This window comes from Lygodium microphyllum, chromosome 4 (genome assembly GCF_053477565.2).
Source record: "Lygodium microphyllum isolate KBCC chromosome 4, Lygodium_microphyllum_v1.1.10, whole genome shotgun sequence".
Lineage (NCBI taxonomy): Eukaryota > Viridiplantae > Streptophyta > Polypodiopsida > Schizaeales > Lygodiaceae > Lygodium > Lygodium microphyllum.
The window spans coordinates 147,019,931-147,040,682 of record NC_141138.1 but is presented as its reverse complement, the minus strand read 5'-3'; the positions used below and the strand labels follow the sequence as shown (position 1 = coordinate 147,040,682).

The following is a 20,752-nucleotide window of genomic DNA, read 5'->3' as shown; positions in this document are numbered from 1 at the left end:
TAAATAGGAACACCAACTAAACTTTCATTTTTCTGCAAGAAGGAACTAAGGGCCACAGCTCATAACCTGTTTTGAATTTTTAGTAATTAAATAATGCATAAAAATAAGGAAAAATACAAGATAAGGGTGGAAAAACCCTAAAAAATAGGGAAAATTTACCTTTTGGGTTTCGAAAAATAAGGATAAATAAGAGCAATGTTTGTGAATGTTAGTGGGGACTGAAGCATGAGGATTTTCCTCAGTTCAACCCCACTTTCTTGTTCTAGTGTGTCTTTTTCCGCTTTCTACACATAAAATGATGTCAAAATACCCTATAAACCTATCCAACGATGCAATACTTAAACGGGGAAGGGTAGAGAAGTTGAAATATGTCTAAATGCCATGTGAGATGATAGGAAAGTGGCTGATTTCTATGCATAGCATTTAGGACGCATGATAATTAAAATTAAGAGCTTAGTAGCACGAGGATCACCTCGGTGCTAGGCCCATGCAACGAAGCACGAACGGTAGTTGGAAACCATTAAAAGAATGTTTTTGCACTTGTGCACGATACTGTTTGCTAAATGTTTGAGCACTAGGCATCCACCAAATGCATAGAGCATGAAAAGAATTTAGAGAATATCAGTGACCAGCTCCTGGACATGGATTGCAATTGGTTTATTAGGACATGACCTACGATGAGAGGCAGTGAGGTACCCATGCTGTAGGCTAGTCGTGGGGGTCAAGGGGAAAGTACGTGAGGAAGAAATGGTACATTCCTGGACACGCTTATTTGGTACCTTGAGCGACTTTTGTGCGGAATGTCTAAATGTTGAGCGACGCACTGAGGGGCCAATCCCCAAGGTGTAGGAGAGTCGTAGAGGGTTGACGGCATTCAGCCGTAGGAGGAACCCCATGTGTATGTGATTCGAGCCTTTTGGCTATGTAAAAGGGACTCCCTCTGAGGAGTAATATTGGGTTAGGATCAGTTGGACTACAACGTATTACAAACGCAATGTTTAGGAAGGCAGAGATTTTGATAGACGCTCCTGGCCGCGAGGCCGAGGGGTTGTCTTGTGCGTAGTGACGAGGCCCGGCTAGTGCATGAGCCAGTGCCGGCCCATTTTTAGGTCCATCATGGATGTGGTCAATGAGGGGTTTGAGAAGGATGTTTTTGTTTGTACTTGCCTGGTAGATATGTATTCCAAATGTGGTCTCTTTGGGGAAGCACATGCAGTCATGGATGAGTTGCCTTACCAAGATGCTATAATGTGGAAAACTCTGCTTGCAGAATACATGGAGCATGGACTTGCTGAGGGAGCACTAAAGTGCTCGGCAGAGATGCAACTTTGGGGTATGTTTATTGATGGTATCGCCTATGTCTATAGCTTGAAAGCCTATGCTAAGATAGGAGCCATGGATATGGTCGGGAATTGCACAATGAAATCACAAAACACAGCTTTGAAAAAGATCTATATATTGGCAATACACTAGTGGATATGTATGCAAAGTGTGGGTCATTGGCAAAAGCACTTGAAGTATTTGATGAACTTCCAACTCGAGATGTGGTCTCATGGAATGCTTTGGTTGCACGATACATTGACCATGGTCTAGAGGATAAGGCATTAGAAACATTGCAATGGATGAAGATGGATGGTGTTTCATCAAATGTGGCTACCTTCATTTCTTCTTTGCAATGTTGCTCTACCATGGGAACAACAAATGGGGTTCTAGGTATACATTGTGAGATTGTGGAACACGGGTTTGAAGGGATTAGTATGTTATCAATAGTGTGATTGATGCATATGCCCAATGTGGATCATTTGCATAAGGACAAGATGCATATGATGATCTACTAGTTAAAAATGTAGTTTCTTGGACTACATTGATACCAGGTTTTTTCAAAAAAGGCCTAAGTGAGAAAACTTTGGATTATTTTAATGTCATGTAGGTGCAAGATTATGCTTTCCTAGATGGTGTCTCATTTGTCTACATTTTAAAAGGTTGTGGTAGCATGAGAGATTTAGATGAGGGGGAAAAAGCCCATGCTTTGATTGTGAAGGATGTGAAAAAGATACTGTGGTCGGTAATTCCTTGATTGATATGTATATGAAATGTGGTTTACTTGAAGATGCACAGGATGATTTGATGATTTGATAGTTAAATATGTAGTCTCATGGAACATATTAGTAGCAGGCTATGTTGATGGTGAGGAGGGACTTAGGGAGGAAGCACTTGATTTTTTTGGAAAGATGATAAAAAGTGGTCATTCTCCTAATGCTATTACTTACATATCCATTTTAAAATGTTGTGGAAGCATATGCACCAAAGATAGGGGCCAAGGTTTCCATGCTAAAATTTCTATTGAGGGGCTTGAAAGAAATCTCAGTGTTGCCAGTAGCTTGATAGACATGTATGTGGAATGTGGACTGCTTCTAGAAGCACATCAGGTGTTGGATGACCTACCACTCAGAAATGTTGTCTGCTAGACTGCACTTATCTCTGGGTATGCACTGAACATGGACTTGCAAAGGAAGATTTAGAGTGTTTTGATAAGATGAAATTTGAGGGTGTGGGTTAAAACATAATTACACGTATCTGTGTGCTAAAAGTATGCACCATATCAGGAAATGTGCAAAAGGTGCATGCCACACATGCAGAGGTTGTCAAGGAAGAGCTCAAGAGTGATCCCTTCATAATCAACATTCTGGTGAATGTGTACGCCAAAATAGGTTCAATTCTAGAAGCACAATATGTGTTTGATGGCTCAACCATCCGAGATGTTGTCTTGTGGAATGGTCTGATTACTGGGTACATGGAATAGGGCCTGAATGAGGAAGTGCTAAGCTGCCTTAAGAAAATGTAATTTGAGAGTGTACCTTTTAATGATGTCACTTTTGTGTGTAGTTTGGAAGTTGGTGGGAGGTTAGGGTATTTAGGTTGGGTTCAAGAAACACATACACAAATTGTTAAATAGGGATTTTTGCAAGATGAATTTTTTGCCAATGCATTGGTAGATGCTTATGCAAGAGCTGGCTTATTTGCAACAATTGAGAGATTGCATAATGATCTAGCAGTTAAAATAGTTGTCTCGTGGAATGCATTAATCACAGGGTATTGTCAACATGGGCAGTGTGGAAGAGCATTGGACTGTTTTGATCAAATGCTGTTAAAAGGAATATTTCCAGATTCTCACACATTTATTTGTAATTTAAGGACATGTACCACAATGGGAGCCATAGCTATAAGGGCCAAGAAATTCACATGTAGATCATTAAAGAAGAGTTTGATTTCGATCCTTTGGTTGTCAAAGCTTTGGTTAATTTATACCTAAAATGTGGCTTCATTGAGAAAGCGTGAGACAATTTTTTATGAACAGCCAGTCAAAGAAACTAGCTTGTGGAATACATTGATTTCAAGGCATGTTGAAAATGGACTTCCTGAGTTAGCTTTAGATCTTCTTTCAGAGATGGAGGTGGAGGGTACATATCCAAATGGAGTCATAAGAATTTGTATCTTAAAAGCTTGTGGCAGTGCTGGAGCATTATGCCGAGGCCAAGATTTGCAGGCTAATATTGTTAAGGATGGGTTTGAACACGAGGAGTTGGTTGGAAATGCTTTGATAAGTATGTATGCTAAATGTGGTTCACTCAATGATGTACACTTAGTTTTTGATGATCTGTTAGTGTGAGATGTGGTATCATGGACTGCAGTTATCTCATGATATGCTTGTCAAGGAGAGGCTGTAGTAGTCTTGAAGTTGTTTGAAAGCATGAAACATGAAGGCATAAAACCTATTGGAATCATGTTTCTTAATGTGCACTCACTATGTAGCCATGTTGGCCTTATAAAGCAAGGATGGACATGCTTTGAGACTCTTTGTCAAAGCTATGGCTTTGCAAAATCTGTTGAGCATTACAACTATATGCTTGATCTCATGTGTCGAGCATGCCAACTTAGTGAAGCTTTTGCAATGTTAAAAAGTCTGCAACTAACTTCTGAATTTGTTTCATGGAATACAATTTTAGGGGCTTGTCAAAAGTGGGGTGATGTGGATCTTGGTAAGAAAATATTTACTTTTTTAATGTTGGATATAGATGAGATTGATCCCACAATTGCATACGTTTTGATGTCCAATGTCTATGAGAACTCATACTTTTGGGAAGATCATGTCAACATAGATTCATCAGAATAGTAATACAACACCAAAACTGTGTAGAGCAAATCTTTGAAAGATCAGTATGCCTGCTGAGTACAAGACCAATGAGGACTTTGGTGCATGCCATGTGTTTGGGCTTAAAGTATAGCAATTAAGTATATCATACCACTAGCAAGTCTATAGTTAAAAGGTTTCAACATACACAGATGAGTATAAATGGACACGATCATTGCTAAAAGATTGCTTCAACCTAGAAGGGTGCTCTATTCCCTATATATGTGATTGAGAATTGTGATCTTGTGGCTATAGGTCTGACTATTAACAACTTTAAATTTTCAGGTTTGCAAGTAGCCCATGCTATGTAAAGTACACAAATAGCATGTAGTATTTTTGGGTACTCATAGAGAGTTCATTTGATGTTCACATTAAGTATGATCCTAGTTGCACCTACCTTGACTTTCAGAAAAGAGAGAGTACACAAAAATATATCATTGGTTGTTCAAGCACATGTATTGTGTGTATGTGCACATTCTTGGTCTCAAACCAAAGGAGAATATGATCATACATGAGCCAATACCTCACATCCACAAGCATTGCCTTTGTGCTTGGATAACCACAAAAAATCCAACCTTGGGTTCACATTGACTTTTTTGCACCCTTTGTATAGGAAAATTTTTGAAGTGTGATGGTTTTTGAGGGGTCATCCCATATTTAATACTTGTTTTCTTTTGTAGTGATTATTTAGTAGCATTTATTTCTCTATTTTGAATCGTGTATGTTTCATTGGGAGCTCCCAAATGGTGATGCATGCATGGTATATCATATATCTTCATGTTAAAAAAGAGTAGTAGTGTGTGATATGACCTTTATGTATAGTGAGCTATAATGTCAATGTCATTTGTAGAAAAAATCCAATGTTGTTTCAAAAAGCTCGAAAACCAGTTTCAATTGCAAAAGCACGAAATCGAAAGCTCGAAAAAATAACACACTCCTCGGCACCAAAGGAGGCCCCTCGTCAAGGCTGTTGCCATAGAGGAACCAAGGGGAAGGGAGCTAGAGGTGGTCCCCCCCTAGATTAAATCTGTGTTCATGAGGTTGTAAGTATTGGGTGTCGTAGAAAATATTTGGATACTACTAGACATTACAAGTGTTGCTTAGGGTATGCTTATGTATTGAGTTCAGTACATGTGATAGTTTATCTAAATTAGCACGCTATTGTGATAAAGGCAGATTTTTGGATTTTTCTACAAAATGTCTAAGGGATTTAATTAGATTGTCATCAACAAGCTTGATAAGCACAGCTTCCATGCTTGGAAGTTTAGATTGACCAATTTTCTTATGGGTAAAGTTTATTGGGACTACATTGAAGGAGATAATGCTGAGGCTTCTTCAGAATTACTAGAGGAAAATGCCACACCTAAGTAGGCCAAGGCATTTAAGGAATGGAACCAAGGTATTTGAAAATTTATGTACTGGCTTTTCATAACTATTTCAAACAATATGATTAGGCATTGTAAGATATGGGAAACGGGGTACACATGGCCAATTATAAAAGGTGAACATACCAATCATTTTGTACCCAAATTTGACAAAAGTATAAGTCTTTATTGCTTCATCTCTCTTCCCATAGCTTTCATGGCTAATATTTTATTTCCTTTTTTGCGTTTCTCTCTCTTCTTCTAGTGTTTCTCACACTTGTCTCTACTTTCTCTCTCTTCTTACAGTTTTTCTCTCTCATTCAACAATCTTCTCTTTCTTGTCCTCTCTCCTAGTGCACTTGATGACAAGTGGTATCAAAGCTTAGGATTTTGGCTCATTTGATTTTCTCATTTTCTTCAAGTTTCCACCATTTAATCTTGGATAGCATGTACAGGAGCCACATGGCAGGTACTTATTGTAGGTATTCCTTTTAGAGCAGAGACTAATCTAAGAGCTCTGACAAAGATCTTGGAGGAGAGATTTAGCCAAACTGTGACTAAAATGGTAGGTCATGCATCCATTGCAAGCTATTTTAAAGGTAACTTGGTAAAATAAGGTGTTACTTAGGAAAAGAACAAACTATGGTTACTTTTCAAAGCGAAAGTTCTCTTTCCTTTTTCTTGAAGCTTCCTTATAGGTTTCATGGAGTTTTTAGCTAATATCTCTTTCTATCATACAAACCTTAGCCTTCAAACCTCATTTAAGCTAGGAACCAGTTACTCCATTTCTTAAGCTTCAAATCCATAACCATTTTGGAGGACTGCTTGTTGCTATCCGGAACGACATGCCAAATAGCCTCAAAAATTGTGGTGCAATTTTTAGGCTACATAGTGGCGTGATCTCTCACTCATGCTAAATCTCATCAATCTTGGTTGCTCTAGTCAGTAGCAAGTTATTTCTCTTAAAAATCATCAAGATTGATGCTCCATTCTTCATCTCTTGCTCTCTTGAAACCCTAAGTGTGCAGTCCAACAAAGCTTTTCAATTTCAAAGAGCTTTTGCTTTATTTAATCGCTATAGTTTACCTATAGCAAGATTCTCTCAAGATTTGATCAAGATTAGAGACATTGGAGCTTTCTTCAACTCTTCAAGCTTCCATGGAAGATAAATTTGGGGATTCTTCTTCAAGCTCGATATTCTTTGTTTCTAAAGTATAAAGAGGGACAAAGTCTTTCCATTACAACGATTCTATATGGTTTGCTTCTTCATGTCCAACATTGGAGCTCATACATTGAAGATTGAAGGTTAGTTCTCTTCCATTGAAGCAACATAGAGCTTCTTTTGATAAATTAAGCAAGGTATCTTCTTCTTCAACTTCCTCAATAATTGTAATATCAAGAGGCATTTTCTAATGTTGAATGCTCAATGATAAGCTCCAACTATAGCTCTCAATTTAGCAACTTTATTGTCTTTCTTTGAGTAATGCTCTTCAACTTTGGTAAGATTGAAGATTATGGATTTATGGGATTCAAATTAGAAGCAACATTTTGGGGCTTTTGATGGCAACAAGTTGGAAGCCATTACTCTTTTTTGAGCTCTTAGATGATAGAGGATTGCTTGGTACATGGGTTACGCTAATGACATGGTTGGGATTGTAGAAATTACATGACAGAGCAAACAGAATCTGATCAAGGAGTAGAGAACACACAACAAATATGAGAAGAACATAGACTAATTTAATTTCAAATGAACTGATACAAAGATGGCTCTATCCACTCATGTGCTTCCACTGTGAAGCTTAGATGGTGATCCCAAACAGATGATAGGTGATGAGCTTAGGGTAGCTAGAATAACTCTAATTGGGTGAAAGATAGATTAATGATATCTTTCGAGGGGTCTTACTTTTATAGGCAAGGAAGGTAGTCTGGTTGCCATGTCAGACCATATTATGAATCTTTCCTAGTTAGCTAGGGAATATTCTAGGAAATATTTCCTTTATTGTTGGGCTAGGGGCATTGCCCCAAACCCTCATCAGGGGGGCTATTGGCCCCTCTGAGACCTCTAGCCACCAAGGGCCACAGAAGTAGTTCCTAGACCCCAAAATAGGGCCCTTATTACTCCCATACCCCAATACTCAATGCATTGTGCCTCAAGTTGCTATCAACATATCTACTCTATTTAACCCAAAAACTGGATCAAAAAATGTCACCTTTTTGTCATCTAATCACGTAGACCTCATTTGACATATAAGTCAGGACCTATCTAATGTTCGTGCTCACACATGGCTTCTCCTCATAATGGGGGCCTTACAACTTAGAGTGCCATGGATCATTGGTGGCACCTTATGAGGGTGGGGCATTGAGCATATCTAATAGTGGTGGAATGGGGTCTTTCAATCAGACACTTAAATGCTTATGTTGATATGTCTACAACAATGTATTGCTATTGTTGGAAATGGTAATAAGATGATGTTCATATTGGCATTACAAATGTTCATGTTGGCATGGGATGATTCATCTTGGCAATGATTCAATTCATCAATGATTACAAGACATTACTCCTTCATTACAATCATTAAAATGGGTGGTCTGGGTCTTTGCTTACATTTCATTTATCATAATTTGGTGTCTTGGTACCCTAACAAGTACCCTCACTTCTATCTATGAGTCTATAGGGTTTAACAAGGTCAAAGTTACATTTATTGACCTCTTACATGCTCATTTAAACAAGGCAGGTTATGGATAGTTTCACTTAGATAACTTTGGGCTATCATATCTTTTTTTGACCTACTTTGAAATTTATTGTTAAGTTCTCTGTTCAAAGAGGAAAGTTCTAGCTTTGATTTGAATCTAGAATTTTGTCGATGATAGCTTTCAATCAAAGTTACGGCCGATTTAGTAACTACGGGAACTACAGGACTACACTCTCCATAGGTAGGGAAATAGAGTATTATGAATCTTGTCAGAGATATTGGTTCTAATAGGATGGTCCTTTGGTAGACATTATGGCCACTTTGGCACATGCTTTGATGAATTACGATGACTCTCAAATAGCATTGGAAGTGATAGATGTGAGTTTGATTGAGCAAGTACTTATCCATCAATTGAAACCACATACTTTGAAGTTGGTTCAGTAAGGTGTAATGCAGGCACTTATCAATCTCCATGATAACAGTGTCTTACAAGGATGTATATGCAATGTGGAAGCTTAACAAATGTTTTTGGGATTACTAACCATGGAAACATTGGAGATTCAAGCTAATTTGTGGGCATCAATGAAGCATTTTTGCAATAGTGGTACTACTTTTCTATGTATTACATTGGTTTGTATCATTGTTTAACCAATCATCTGAGCAATATTTAGAATATCTATCTGTATTGTTTTCCACTCTCTTTGCTGAGATTGATGCTAATTAATGGGCTACGATGGTTTGTACACCTCCATTCGTTATAGGGGCTTCATTAGAAGGACAGCTACCACGGGAAAGTTTGCATGTTAGTATACTTTCATTCGTCAAACTTCTTGGGAAATGTTCTACCTACCAAGATAGAGGAATATACTACATTCATTTTGTTTCATCTTTATATCTACCATGAGCATATTCACAATTATGGGGAGATGGCTATAAATATTTTGTTGAAGCATGTTACATGGAATAAGAAAATGTTTGCATTGATTTCTACTTGGTGCAATCACTTCAAGGATAATGCTTAGCCTACTCTATAAGATGTTTCTTATTTGGAGCATTTTGATGCTGGTCACATATGGCTAAATTTGTAGAATTAAACCATGGATAGCAAGTATACAAAGTCATGATGAGAGGATTATTCCATTGATCTTGGATAGCAAATGCAGTACTACTGAATGCAGTACTACTGAATTCTTTGTTTCTTCAAGGTAATGAGATGTTGAAGTGAACAATGGGTTTTATGATGGGTAAGAGAAAGAGCATGAAGAGGCTAATGATGAAGATTAAGATAATTAAGATCAACCATATGAAGAAGACCAAGATGATCATCTAGAAGAAGACAATTTATATGAAGATCATTTAATAAGTGAGAAGCCTTATGAACAAAAAATGAAAGGATATAAACATGTTGAAAATAAAGACTATGATATTCTTGATCATGCTTATGATGGATTAGTTGAGGATACGCATTAGCTCACACTCAATTAGGGTCTACACCATCTAGAAGATGAGTGATATGCATATGATTATGGTTATGAAGACTTGGATATTGATTCTGATGAGGACTGATATACAGATAATGAGGATGTATATGAGATTCATGATGGCTATAATTTGATGGATGATCGCTATGATTATGGGGATCTTTCTTCCTACCCATTTGACTCGGGTGGTCAAGATTATGGGTCTAATGATGATTTTTCTCCTCTTATACAACTGTATACCTTTTGATCCAGGAGGTTATGGGATGGATTTTACATCTTTATTAGGTTAACATCCATATTGGGATCTAAATCTTTATCTTTTAAAGGTTTATTTGGCTAAAAACTAGTCATTTTATCTCTTGTTCTACTTGTTTGCAGATAGTTTGTGAGCAGCTTACTATTTTAGCTCAATTTCAATTCTAATTTGATTAGAGAAAAGAAACACCTATATGGACTGAAAATATGTCTAATGATCTTTCTTTTGACTCATAGCATACTTGATTTGGATATTCCGATCTCAAAAGAAATCTCAATTTTACCACAGTAGGGCCTATAGTAGACAACAAGTTGTCTATTGTTTGCAGGTTCTTTTCTTAAAGTTATGGTGGTCTAGTTCTCAATTGTTTTTTTTCAAATGGATGTTCATGTGGTCTATTTGATTTTCCACTTTTGATTCCATCAATTACTTAGTACATATTAGTGATTTTCCTATTTTTGTAGCTATTTATAACATAGTAGTACTATGATTTCCTTTACAAAGTAGTACTATGAGTCCACCAATGTTTTTGAGGATAAACACTTCTTTTGAGTGAAGATGGAATGTAAGAGATGGAAAATAGGCTACATAGGGGGTAGAAATGGTGAAGGTTCTAATCGTTTTGTACCCAGTCTTGACATAAGTACACAAGTCTTTCTTGCTTCATCCCTCTCCTCCCCGGCCTAGACACTGATAAATTAGCCGTATGTCCTCATACGTATAACATGACACGCAATTACAAAATCACAATAAAAGGGTAAGAATTTGGAGATTTCATTATTCTACTCATCAACATAGCTCTTTTCTACACTTTCTTTTTTGGCAGTACACTTGATCAGGTAAAAGTCTATATCGAAAATCTTGGCACAAAATTTGAGTTTTGAATTGCCTAATTTTGCTATTTCTATATAATAGAAGCATAAATATTTACAAATATCCATGTAAAAATATATAGTAACATTGAATAAGGTACTATTCAAGTTGAGGACTTTGTAGCCAAACCATATTCAAATTTTTTGAGAGATGTATTTTAAAAACAAAAATCATTGGTCCTCACTATTCACTTCCTAATACACACCTTACCTCATACCACCCCACACTAGTATTCCTATGTACCACCCACTTCACCTCCTCTACAAAACTAGCACACCCCTATTTGGGCCATTGCATGACTCCCCACCCTTTACTCCTTACCTTAACCTTGGCCCCTCAACACCATAAACCACACCTTTTATTGCATAACTCACTTGCACTTTGTCTCTCACTCTCCTCCATAACTTATCTCATAGTTAGATACCTTTTGCATGACCATCTCCTTCCTACCTCATACCACCACTCCAACCATGTGAAACCCTTCTTATCATGACTCTCTACCTACCTCACAAATTCCATTACTGTTACTCTTCATTGTCACTATCTTATACCCTAGTCTCTTCTCATCAATTCACCTTATTTTCAACCATTCTTCCACTATACCACCTCATCTACCAAGCTAAAATTATTGAGGTCACATATATCCAATCTAAGAGAGAGATGCAATTATTTGGATTACATATCCATCATACAAAAATATTAAAAAGTATATTTGTATATGGTCAATCTAAAGAGTTGAATATTTTGTTTCTTATAAAAGAGAGGAATGGAAGGATGAGAGAGAGAGAGAGAGAGAGAGAGAGAGTGTGTGTGTGGGGGGGGGGGGGTCCACGTTACACCACACACACACACATACACAAAATTATTTCTTAATTATGACAAATACAAAACCTTATTCTACAAGATACATGATGGATGGCCCATATTGATGCCACAATGTATGTTGAAAGATATAGAAAGCACACAAATTTATGTGTCTTGTGATTCCAAAATTGTAGTCTTTTACTATATTTAGACATGTAAGATTCCATTTCTTCTCATAAAAGTGGTATATGGGTGTGCTAATGCTCTATTTGAAAATGGGAATAAGATAGTGCTGATCTTAGATGATATTTCTAGTCACTTAGGAAGGTAAAAAGTGAACTAACTTTTGTGACTTCCATTGATCAACGTTGGAATCAAGTATCTCATTGAAAGTCTTTTTGCACATAGATAGTAGGTGTCATATAAAAGCCAAAGTGAAGCATGTGATCTTTAACTTTGGGTTTCAAGGTCGATCGATTTGTCCAAAATTGTTTTTCTTTATAGATGAACTAGAAGATTTTAATTGTGTGTCGGTGTATGTGTACGAGGGGGGCTATAGTCAACATGAATTGACGTTGCATCATCTACCCATGATTTTGGTGCTCCAATATGCACACTTTTTGGGTTTACATCATTATGTATCAAAGCATTCAATTTTTCCATTGTTTCTTCAACACTCATGATTGTATGTCTATGAACTCGATAGTTATCATGGCTTTTTATTGGAGAAAAGGCCATTAGACCCTCTTTATTTGTGGCTTCATTGTCTGCTTCAAGTTGAGGGGTTCTTTGAGGTGCATTTTCCAAAAAAGAAACCTTTCGAGAAAGGGAATTCTTCCTTTGTTGATTCTCCTGTGTTTAAAAAGGTTCACTTGTCAATCTTAAAAAGCAAAGCATTCAAGTGTTTGAAATGAGATTGTTGGCCTTGATTGGTAGTGTTTGTATGGTTGTGAGTTAGTTTCTATTCATGCTACCTACATTTTCCAATGAGAAATTTTACCTTGTAAAAAGTTTGAAGTATGTGTGCTTTATGTATTGTGTGTGGATGTGTACAGATAAGCATACATCAGCCATTTTCAATTACAAACATTATCCCTTACATGCTTCTTATAAACCCCTATATCAAGTTATGATCCTAAAATTCAAAGTGCAACTCGTTTGACAAGACGAAGACATGACCACATGTCTACCATATGAATGACAAATATTATACCTAGTCTCACACATGGTGGATATTGTAATGAATAAATGTCTTCTTTTGAGGGACAAAAAGCTCATCATACAAGACCCTTAAGCTTGACAAAAAGATGCAACAAAAAGTTACAAGATGGTGAAAAAAGAACATGCAAATTTTGTGAATTAAATAGGGATAGAGACCAAATTTGCCTACTTTTTGGAGAGTACTGGAATCTAGAAGAAAACCGCTTGAGTTGGGAGCGCCTTTGCTTAGGAAACCACTTGGATTGGGAGCATCTTCGCTTCCTATTGCAGAAAGTATAGATTTAAACTACATGAGTTGGGAGCAGAAATAAAAAGGAACTGATTGATCTGCACCATGGTTAGCACAAATGCAATGTCCATAGATATTCAACACATGAGTTAAGCAAAAATGAAAGGGAGCCGGTTGGCCTCCGAGGACAAGCACAATGCAACCAATGTCTATAGCAAGGGAAGTGCAATGTCATTAAGTGTGTGCTAGGGCATGAGGCACTTATGAGAATAAGTTGCATGGAAAGCATAATAATTTCCTGAGAAGAGTGAGCTTCATTGTAGAGTGGCACTCTTGGCTCACCTTTGATGTGAGTGGGGTAAGAGGGAGTAGGGGAAGCGAAGGTAGGAAAGCCAGGAAGAAGAGAAGGTAGCAGGAAGATCATGAAGGCGTGGGGGAGATGGAGGAACATCTTGTTGGGCGCCATGAATGGCCTGATGCTCGCGTATGAAGATGAAGAAGAAGACCCGAGTCTAGCCCACCTATAACGTTCTTCAACAAGACGCCTCTTCGGATTATAAGACAGGAGGACGCCATGCCTCTTACACAACAAATATATAGCATGCCCGCGTACGTACCATATGAATTTCTATATATCCCACTAAATAATTGTGCTCCTTAAACCCATTATTTATAGGTTGCATGTTTACCTTTGTCTCCCTACCTTTGTGTAGGGTGCGTGTATGCTTTTTAATACTTTGGAAAACCTTGAGGGAAATTAAACCCATCGAAGTGAAGGAAGTTTCGTGGAACCCGGGCCTAGAGATGAGATACCAATAATGTATCACTATTTCTAGAACAAAGTTGCTGTTTCATTGACATATGTATATGTGATTGCATGCTTATACGTCAGTGTCTATTTATATGTGCATATGTCAATCTACATATATCTAGAACTTTTACTATGTGTAAGTACGTGCTTGGTTGTTTTTTTTTAGCAAGTAGCTAACACCATGAGAGATTGTTCTCGTCACCCACCCTCTTTCATGTTCTTCTTTCTCCACCTTAAGGCTCCTACAATGGGCACCTCCTGGTTCTTTTAGTGCAACAGTTTCCTCCAATCAATTTGAGCCTTCCATATAAGCTAATGTGAGATTGAAACATGTTCGAACACCGAACATGCATTGTTGGCCTTAAGATATCCCCAAGCAAACAACAAATGGCTTTATAAATCTAGCCATAATAAGTTAACCACTTTTCAACTAATGCAATGCTTCTATTAATCATGTATACAACATTTCAAGTGCTTCATTTGTATGTGGTGCCTCAAGCCTTACCCCAAACCCATGTTTTCAACTTCTATGTTCGCCCTTCTTAGGCCCCACATAATATGACCTTTTGCACTTCCACCCCTCGCTGTTCATAAATCATATAACTATCTACATCATAAGCACATATGATAATAGTATAGAGCACACTAATCCACATCATAAAGGTGTCTCGAATGTTAATAAAGTGCAAGATTCAAGAATGTATCACATCAACATCTATGTTACTCCACAAAATAACATTACAAGTATTAAAAGGTTGCATAGATTGATGAGATATGAACATAGTTTGGATGACTATATTGATGCGTGTCCACGTACCTTCAACAAGGTTCTATGCATTTTAACATAGTCCATCAATCTAGTATAGGTGGCTTTATACATGACATTAGAATGAGGAAACTCATCATCTAGCTAAATGAGCTACATTACCTTGAAAAAAATCCATGTGTAGACCCATTTGTTTATACATCAAGTTCATCTCTTCGAGTTCTACTAGGAAATACTATTTATCTTCACATAGTACAATCACTCTAGCGTATGCATGGTTACTGGCCGACATACCATAATCTTAGTCAAACTTTGACCTAAACATACAAAAGCTTAAGGATAGAAGTATATATACATCTCCAAGGTCTTCCATCATAAAAAGGAGAAGTTTAACTTTTTACACCTTATGTGATGGTGTAAATTGATTTGTTCTCATAAACAACCAACTTGATCAATGATGATACATATCAAGACAAAAGCATGAGACATTATTCTCATATAAACGATGACGATATTGCACAGCTGCTTTGACAACCATAAACATCTACAACTTTTCACACAACTTGTTTCCAAAAGCTCTAAATGAATTAGAACCATGAGATGTTATTGTTGTATATACAATTATTAATTACTTTAATATGTCAATATATGGCTTTTAGTCAATCTAAATTCTTAAAACATTTATCGACTCTATTCCAATCAATCTTCACATATTTTATATGAAAATTTATTGTGAACAATACAAAACCTTGTATTGAAATTAATGAATGGAAATACTTGTAATATAGGGTGTGATATTACACTAGGATGTAGAACTAAAATATGTATATGTTCATAACAATATTCAATTAATGAATCTTAGATTTTGCATCCACAAATTTCAAATGATGTTATTAATATCAAACATGTTCATGATAATATCTTTGGCTTTTAATAGTAAAATCTACATCTCTAGCTTATAGCTAGTATCCACATGCTAAGAGAGTGCAACTTTTATCATTGATAATAATTGGTTTATAGTAACTTTGTAAGAAATGATCATAGAAGAATTTGTCCACTAAGTAGTCTCATACATATCCAAGCTCAATATACTTGGACCCCATTCTATCTTAGGAGGCACGCATCTACCCATTCCGTTAGTACTAACCAAGGGCCACCTGGGACTCCCTTCAATCACACAGCCCATGCTTAGAGTAGACCATTTACTATGAATATCCAAGACCAACTAGTTATTGTAATATCCCCAACTTTTCTAGTTGGATTATGTAAAGGACTAGGAATATTAAATATTTGGGAATGCGTAAATGACCAAGAAGATTTGATAATTGGAATGTGTAAAGGTCTAGGAAGATTTAATACTTGGGAAAATAAAATACCAAGTCACATTGACTAGGTATAAGATGTAAGGGAATTTTTTTTTCATCATTCAATAATAAAAACAATCTCTTCATCTCTCCTTTTCTTGCACGTTTCATGGCTTCTCTCTCCTTCATTATCTCATTCTAGTCTTTCTCTCTCCTATTTTCTCTCTCTTTTGCACTCTTCTCTTTCCTCTCAAGTCCCCTTTCCTGGCAATCGGTATCATGGCATGGGATTTTGATTCCATTTTAGTCACATTTCAACCAAATCTTTCCTATTTTTCAATCAGATAATCCATGGCTACTTAGATATAGCATGTGCAAATCTTCCAGTGAGTTGTGTAGTAACTTGTGGTCCTCTAAATGATGAAGATAAGACTCATTAAAGGATTCCATAGAAGATGGTGGAAAATTTGGAGACAAACTGAAAAAAATAGCATGTCATCCATCAAATTTCATGCCATTTTGAAGGTGTCTTGTAAAAAAGGGAAGCTACAAGGGTTAGTAGAGGTCTAAGTCACAATTACTTTTGCAAGAGAGTCTTTCTTCTTACCTTTCAAGCTATTCTGGAGCTTCTATCTCTCAAGCATATGTCTATCAACCATTAAACCTTGATGATATGTAGCATTTCACTCATCATTTCAAGCAAGATGAACACCATTATGATGATTGTTGACTGTCGTTGACCTCCAAAAGAAACCCCAAAAAATGTGATGCATTTGGCACTAATCCACAAGCAACATCTCCTTGATTTACAACATCTAACACCTGATTTTGACTTCATATGGTATCTAACATCAAGCATCAAGCTCTTCTCCCTTGGTCTTGAGATCTCTTTCCAATCCTTTTGACATATTCTTCATAGAAACCCTAAATCACAACAATAGAGCAACAATAGCCATTCTCTTGAATCTCAAATTTCTTGAATTTTTGTTAGTACTTTGGCTTGGACACTATCTACAGTCATTCTACCATTAGATTGAAGCAAGCTTGGAATTGAAGCCTATTAACCATCAAGAAGCCATCATGGGGAAATATTTGGTGATTCTTCATCTTAAGGTTCAATTCTTCACTAGTAAGCAATCCATTTTGCTCAAGGCTCTTCACTTTTTAAGTTTTATTAGTCTTCAAGAATCGGGATCGGTTTATTGCTTTTGATGTTGGAGCTATTGGACCATTTGTGGAGCTATCTTGGATGCATATGGCTAAAGATTGATTCTTATTGATTCATCAAGCTTCAACACTCAATTGAAGATATAATCTGCTACATTTACCTCTAAAAATCTCTCTAATTCCATTTGTTGTAGCCAACATCCACTTGATGATGAGAGATTACTTCGTCCATTAACTTGAATTCAATGTTTAATCAAAGAAATAACTCCTTCATAATTGTTAGAATCTCATAAAGCAATTCTCAACTTCTTTTGCAATTGAATCAAGCTTCCATTTCATGCATTTTTCATGGATTGCATAGCCCCATGTTTGGCTTCTTAGTTATTCCCAAAAGAAATTGTAAGGGTAAGCTTAAGCAATCAATGAGTCACTTAATTGAAAGGGTAACTCCCAATCCTAATCCATCATTTGAATTTAGCCCATGCACATGATCAAAACTAAAAGGTTTTTTTTGAAGCAATGCATACCATCCCTAATTCCTTAGTCTAGAATACTCTTGCCATGTTGAGAATTCCTATTGAGGAAAAAGGTGGATGTTGGGGGAGATAGTGGGATTAAAAAATCAGAAAAGGGGCAATACAACCCAACTCAGGGGGGAACTTTTCCCACCTCTTTGTGATTGAGAGCCTATGTAGGAAGCCTTTGACTTCCACTTTATCCCTCACATGGGTACAACAAGAGGAGCATTGAAGACACAAGATGAAATAAAGAAACAAGATATTTGTTGATTAGTGTAGAGAGTTTATAGGGTACCATAGCCTTGGGATAACAAGTATCAGGTGGATATAAGAGAAATAGGACATTTTAGCCTTCCCTAGGTGTTTCCCAATCTTTGAAGGATATTACATGGAATTTTTGGGTTCATATAGACTAATTGCTAGTCATACGTGGTTGTTTTCAGCATACATAGATCCTATAGTGGTTGTTATAGGCCTTAGACACCTTATATAGGGAATACATGTAGTTTTATCCCTGAGATAGGGCTATTCTAGGTTGTTGGACTATTTTGAATAGCCATAAAGAAATATTCCCATAATATTCTAAACTGATTTCAACAACACGTATGATAGCTCATCTCAAGGAGATCATACTTGGCTTCAATTTGAATAAAAAAATACATCATTTGCATATCAGGCTCAAAAGATATAGCATTTTTGCAATAATAGGTCTATTTAGTCCGCACTATGAAATGGCAAGAAACAAGGGCAAGAATGCAGCTAGTGATGATGTTCAACAACAAATCAAATATTCTTGAGATTCTATGAGAAGCACCCACGAGAGGAGTGTAATGAGTCTCAAGAGTATGGGATATATAGTGCACTTAATTCCACCTTGTGCAATCATGAGATACAATATTCCATCACTGCACTTTAAATTAGTGTCCAAATTTCAACAAATGGCTCTTTCAAGTGCACAAAGCAATGAGGCTAACAATCCCATGGGCCAATCCACAAAGGACTCTGTGGACAAGTTAATGGCTCAAATTTAACAACTTGTGGCAATGCAAATTGAGCATAAATAAAGTAGGGACAAAATTGAGGCAAGATACTCATTTCAACCTCTGAATTTGAATTCCTAGCTAGGAATAATTAGATGCAAAGGGATTCCTAACAACAATTATGAAATTGGTGAACCATCCCATAGAAATTAGCAGCCAATTGCAAGTATCCATGCAACAAATCCTCAAGGAATAAGGGTATAGCCAACCGCATGGAGATTTCAAATAGCTTATCAAAGGAGTTCCTCTAATAATTCAATCCCCAATGGAAGTAACTTGAAGTAGCATCCACAAACTTCTAATGGGTAGCAAAAATGGACGTCCTACTTCAACATTTACCCTAGGTCAGATGAATAAAAGATTCATTTTTCTGCTCTTCACCTAGAGGGCTTTGCACATATGTTGTGGAGGTATGTGAAGAGAAAAAACCAAAATATTCATGGTTGGGAAGAATTTAAAGCTCAAATGGCCTAGGTGTTTATGTCTCTATTGAAAAGTAGAAGCTGGCTAAAGTGTGGTACCAATTGGACCAAAGAAGTATGACAATAAGAGATCATACTATCACATTTGAACCTCACAATGTATATAGAGAGTGTGAGTGACAATGCCAAGTTGCATAAGTACATCTATGATTTGGAGCCTAACCTCTCAGTAGATGTTATGGCCTAAAAACTAGCCACACTCTTCCATGAAGTAGAATTGGTTGATCAATGTGCTCAAAAATATGGAAAGCATGTTAATGTTTAGCCATCATTTGAATAGCCTAAGGCTACAAATAAGCATGTTCACTTTAGAGAAACCTTTGGTGGTTTTAGTAAGTCATTTGGTATCCAAAAGTCCCTAAATATTTGGCTTTCAATGCAATAAGATAGCAAGGTTCCTTTAAGGTAGCAATGCACCCTGAAATTGCAAGTAAGCAAGGAGATAATAGGCCACATAACACTTCAACAAATGCTAGATAAAATGTCATTCATGTGGACCTCTTTAGAGAGAGGAAATAAAAAGACCTATGCTTTAAAAGCAAAGAAAAGTATTCAGTTGACCATGCTTCAAAGTGTATCTATACAAGAATGCAAAGGCAAAGAATTATAATATGATATTTCTTGAGAATGTGGAAGAAAAAGAAGCTAAGGATCCAACTATTTTAGTGAATGCTAAAAATGAAGATCATGGGAGAGGATTTTGATCGAGTAGTTTTATGACCCTTTGAATGGCTTTCCTTTTGAATCATGTAGGAAAGTACATTTTGAACCGAATGGGATTAAGTTACATACTACTACAAATATACTTTGTTCTATCTATATGGATGCATGGATAGGCTTTAGGAGCTTGTATCCCATTCAAGGCAATATCCATGGAAAACATATCTTCATTTTGGTAGACAGTGGTAGCACTCATAGCTTTGCAAAATAAATTAGCCATTGATAGGTTAATTGGCTTCCCATTGTTTTACAATAACCCATTAAGATACATGTAACTAATGGAGAAGAGGAAATCAACATCCACATGTGCCCAACAAGTTTCCATACATTTGGCTGAAAACTATGATATGAAGGTGAACTTGATTGCTTTGAATGATTGCATTGCGCAAGATTACTATGGATTTCTTACAACTTTATATGGATTTTTTGAGTGAGAGACAACTCATCCATTTGCAAGGAATCCATAATAACTATGATTTTTAGCTTATCACCATAAAACAACTCAAGAAGGAGTTTGAAAAACACTTTCAAATATTTTTATTGCATGTGAATAAAGGGATATCAAATCCATCCAAAGAATTCACCAAATAATTTAGCATTAAAGGCTCTTCTTGAGGAATACAAAGACTTATTCCAGGTGCCTACAGATTTATCTTCTAAGATAGTGATTGATTACCCCAAACAATGAATAACCACCCTATAGGTTGTCTAAATATGAGTGTGAGAAAGTTGCCAATAAAATCAAGGAGCTATTAGAGATGGGATTTATTAAACCTAGTTCTTCACCTTATCCCTCAGTGGTATTGTTCATCTTCAAGAAGAAATATGGTC

At 36.6% G+C, this 20,752-nt stretch overlaps 1 protein-coding gene across 1 annotated transcript; it reads left to right on the top strand.

The window, feature by feature from the left end:
• The first annotated feature begins 1,116 nt into the window (after window positions 1-1,116).
• Window positions 1,117-3,670, top strand: LOC148037748 (pentatricopeptide repeat-containing protein At5g55740, chloroplastic-like). Its single transcript, XM_087677150.1, has 4 exons — window positions 1,117-1,333; window positions 2,607-2,790; window positions 2,887-2,893; window positions 3,359-3,670. Exons 1-4 carry the CDS (start codon window positions 1,117-1,119, stop codon window positions 3,668-3,670), a joined length of 720 nt encoding a protein of 239 aa, XP_087533276.1.
• The last annotated feature ends 17,082 nt before the right edge of the window (window positions 3,671-20,752 follow it).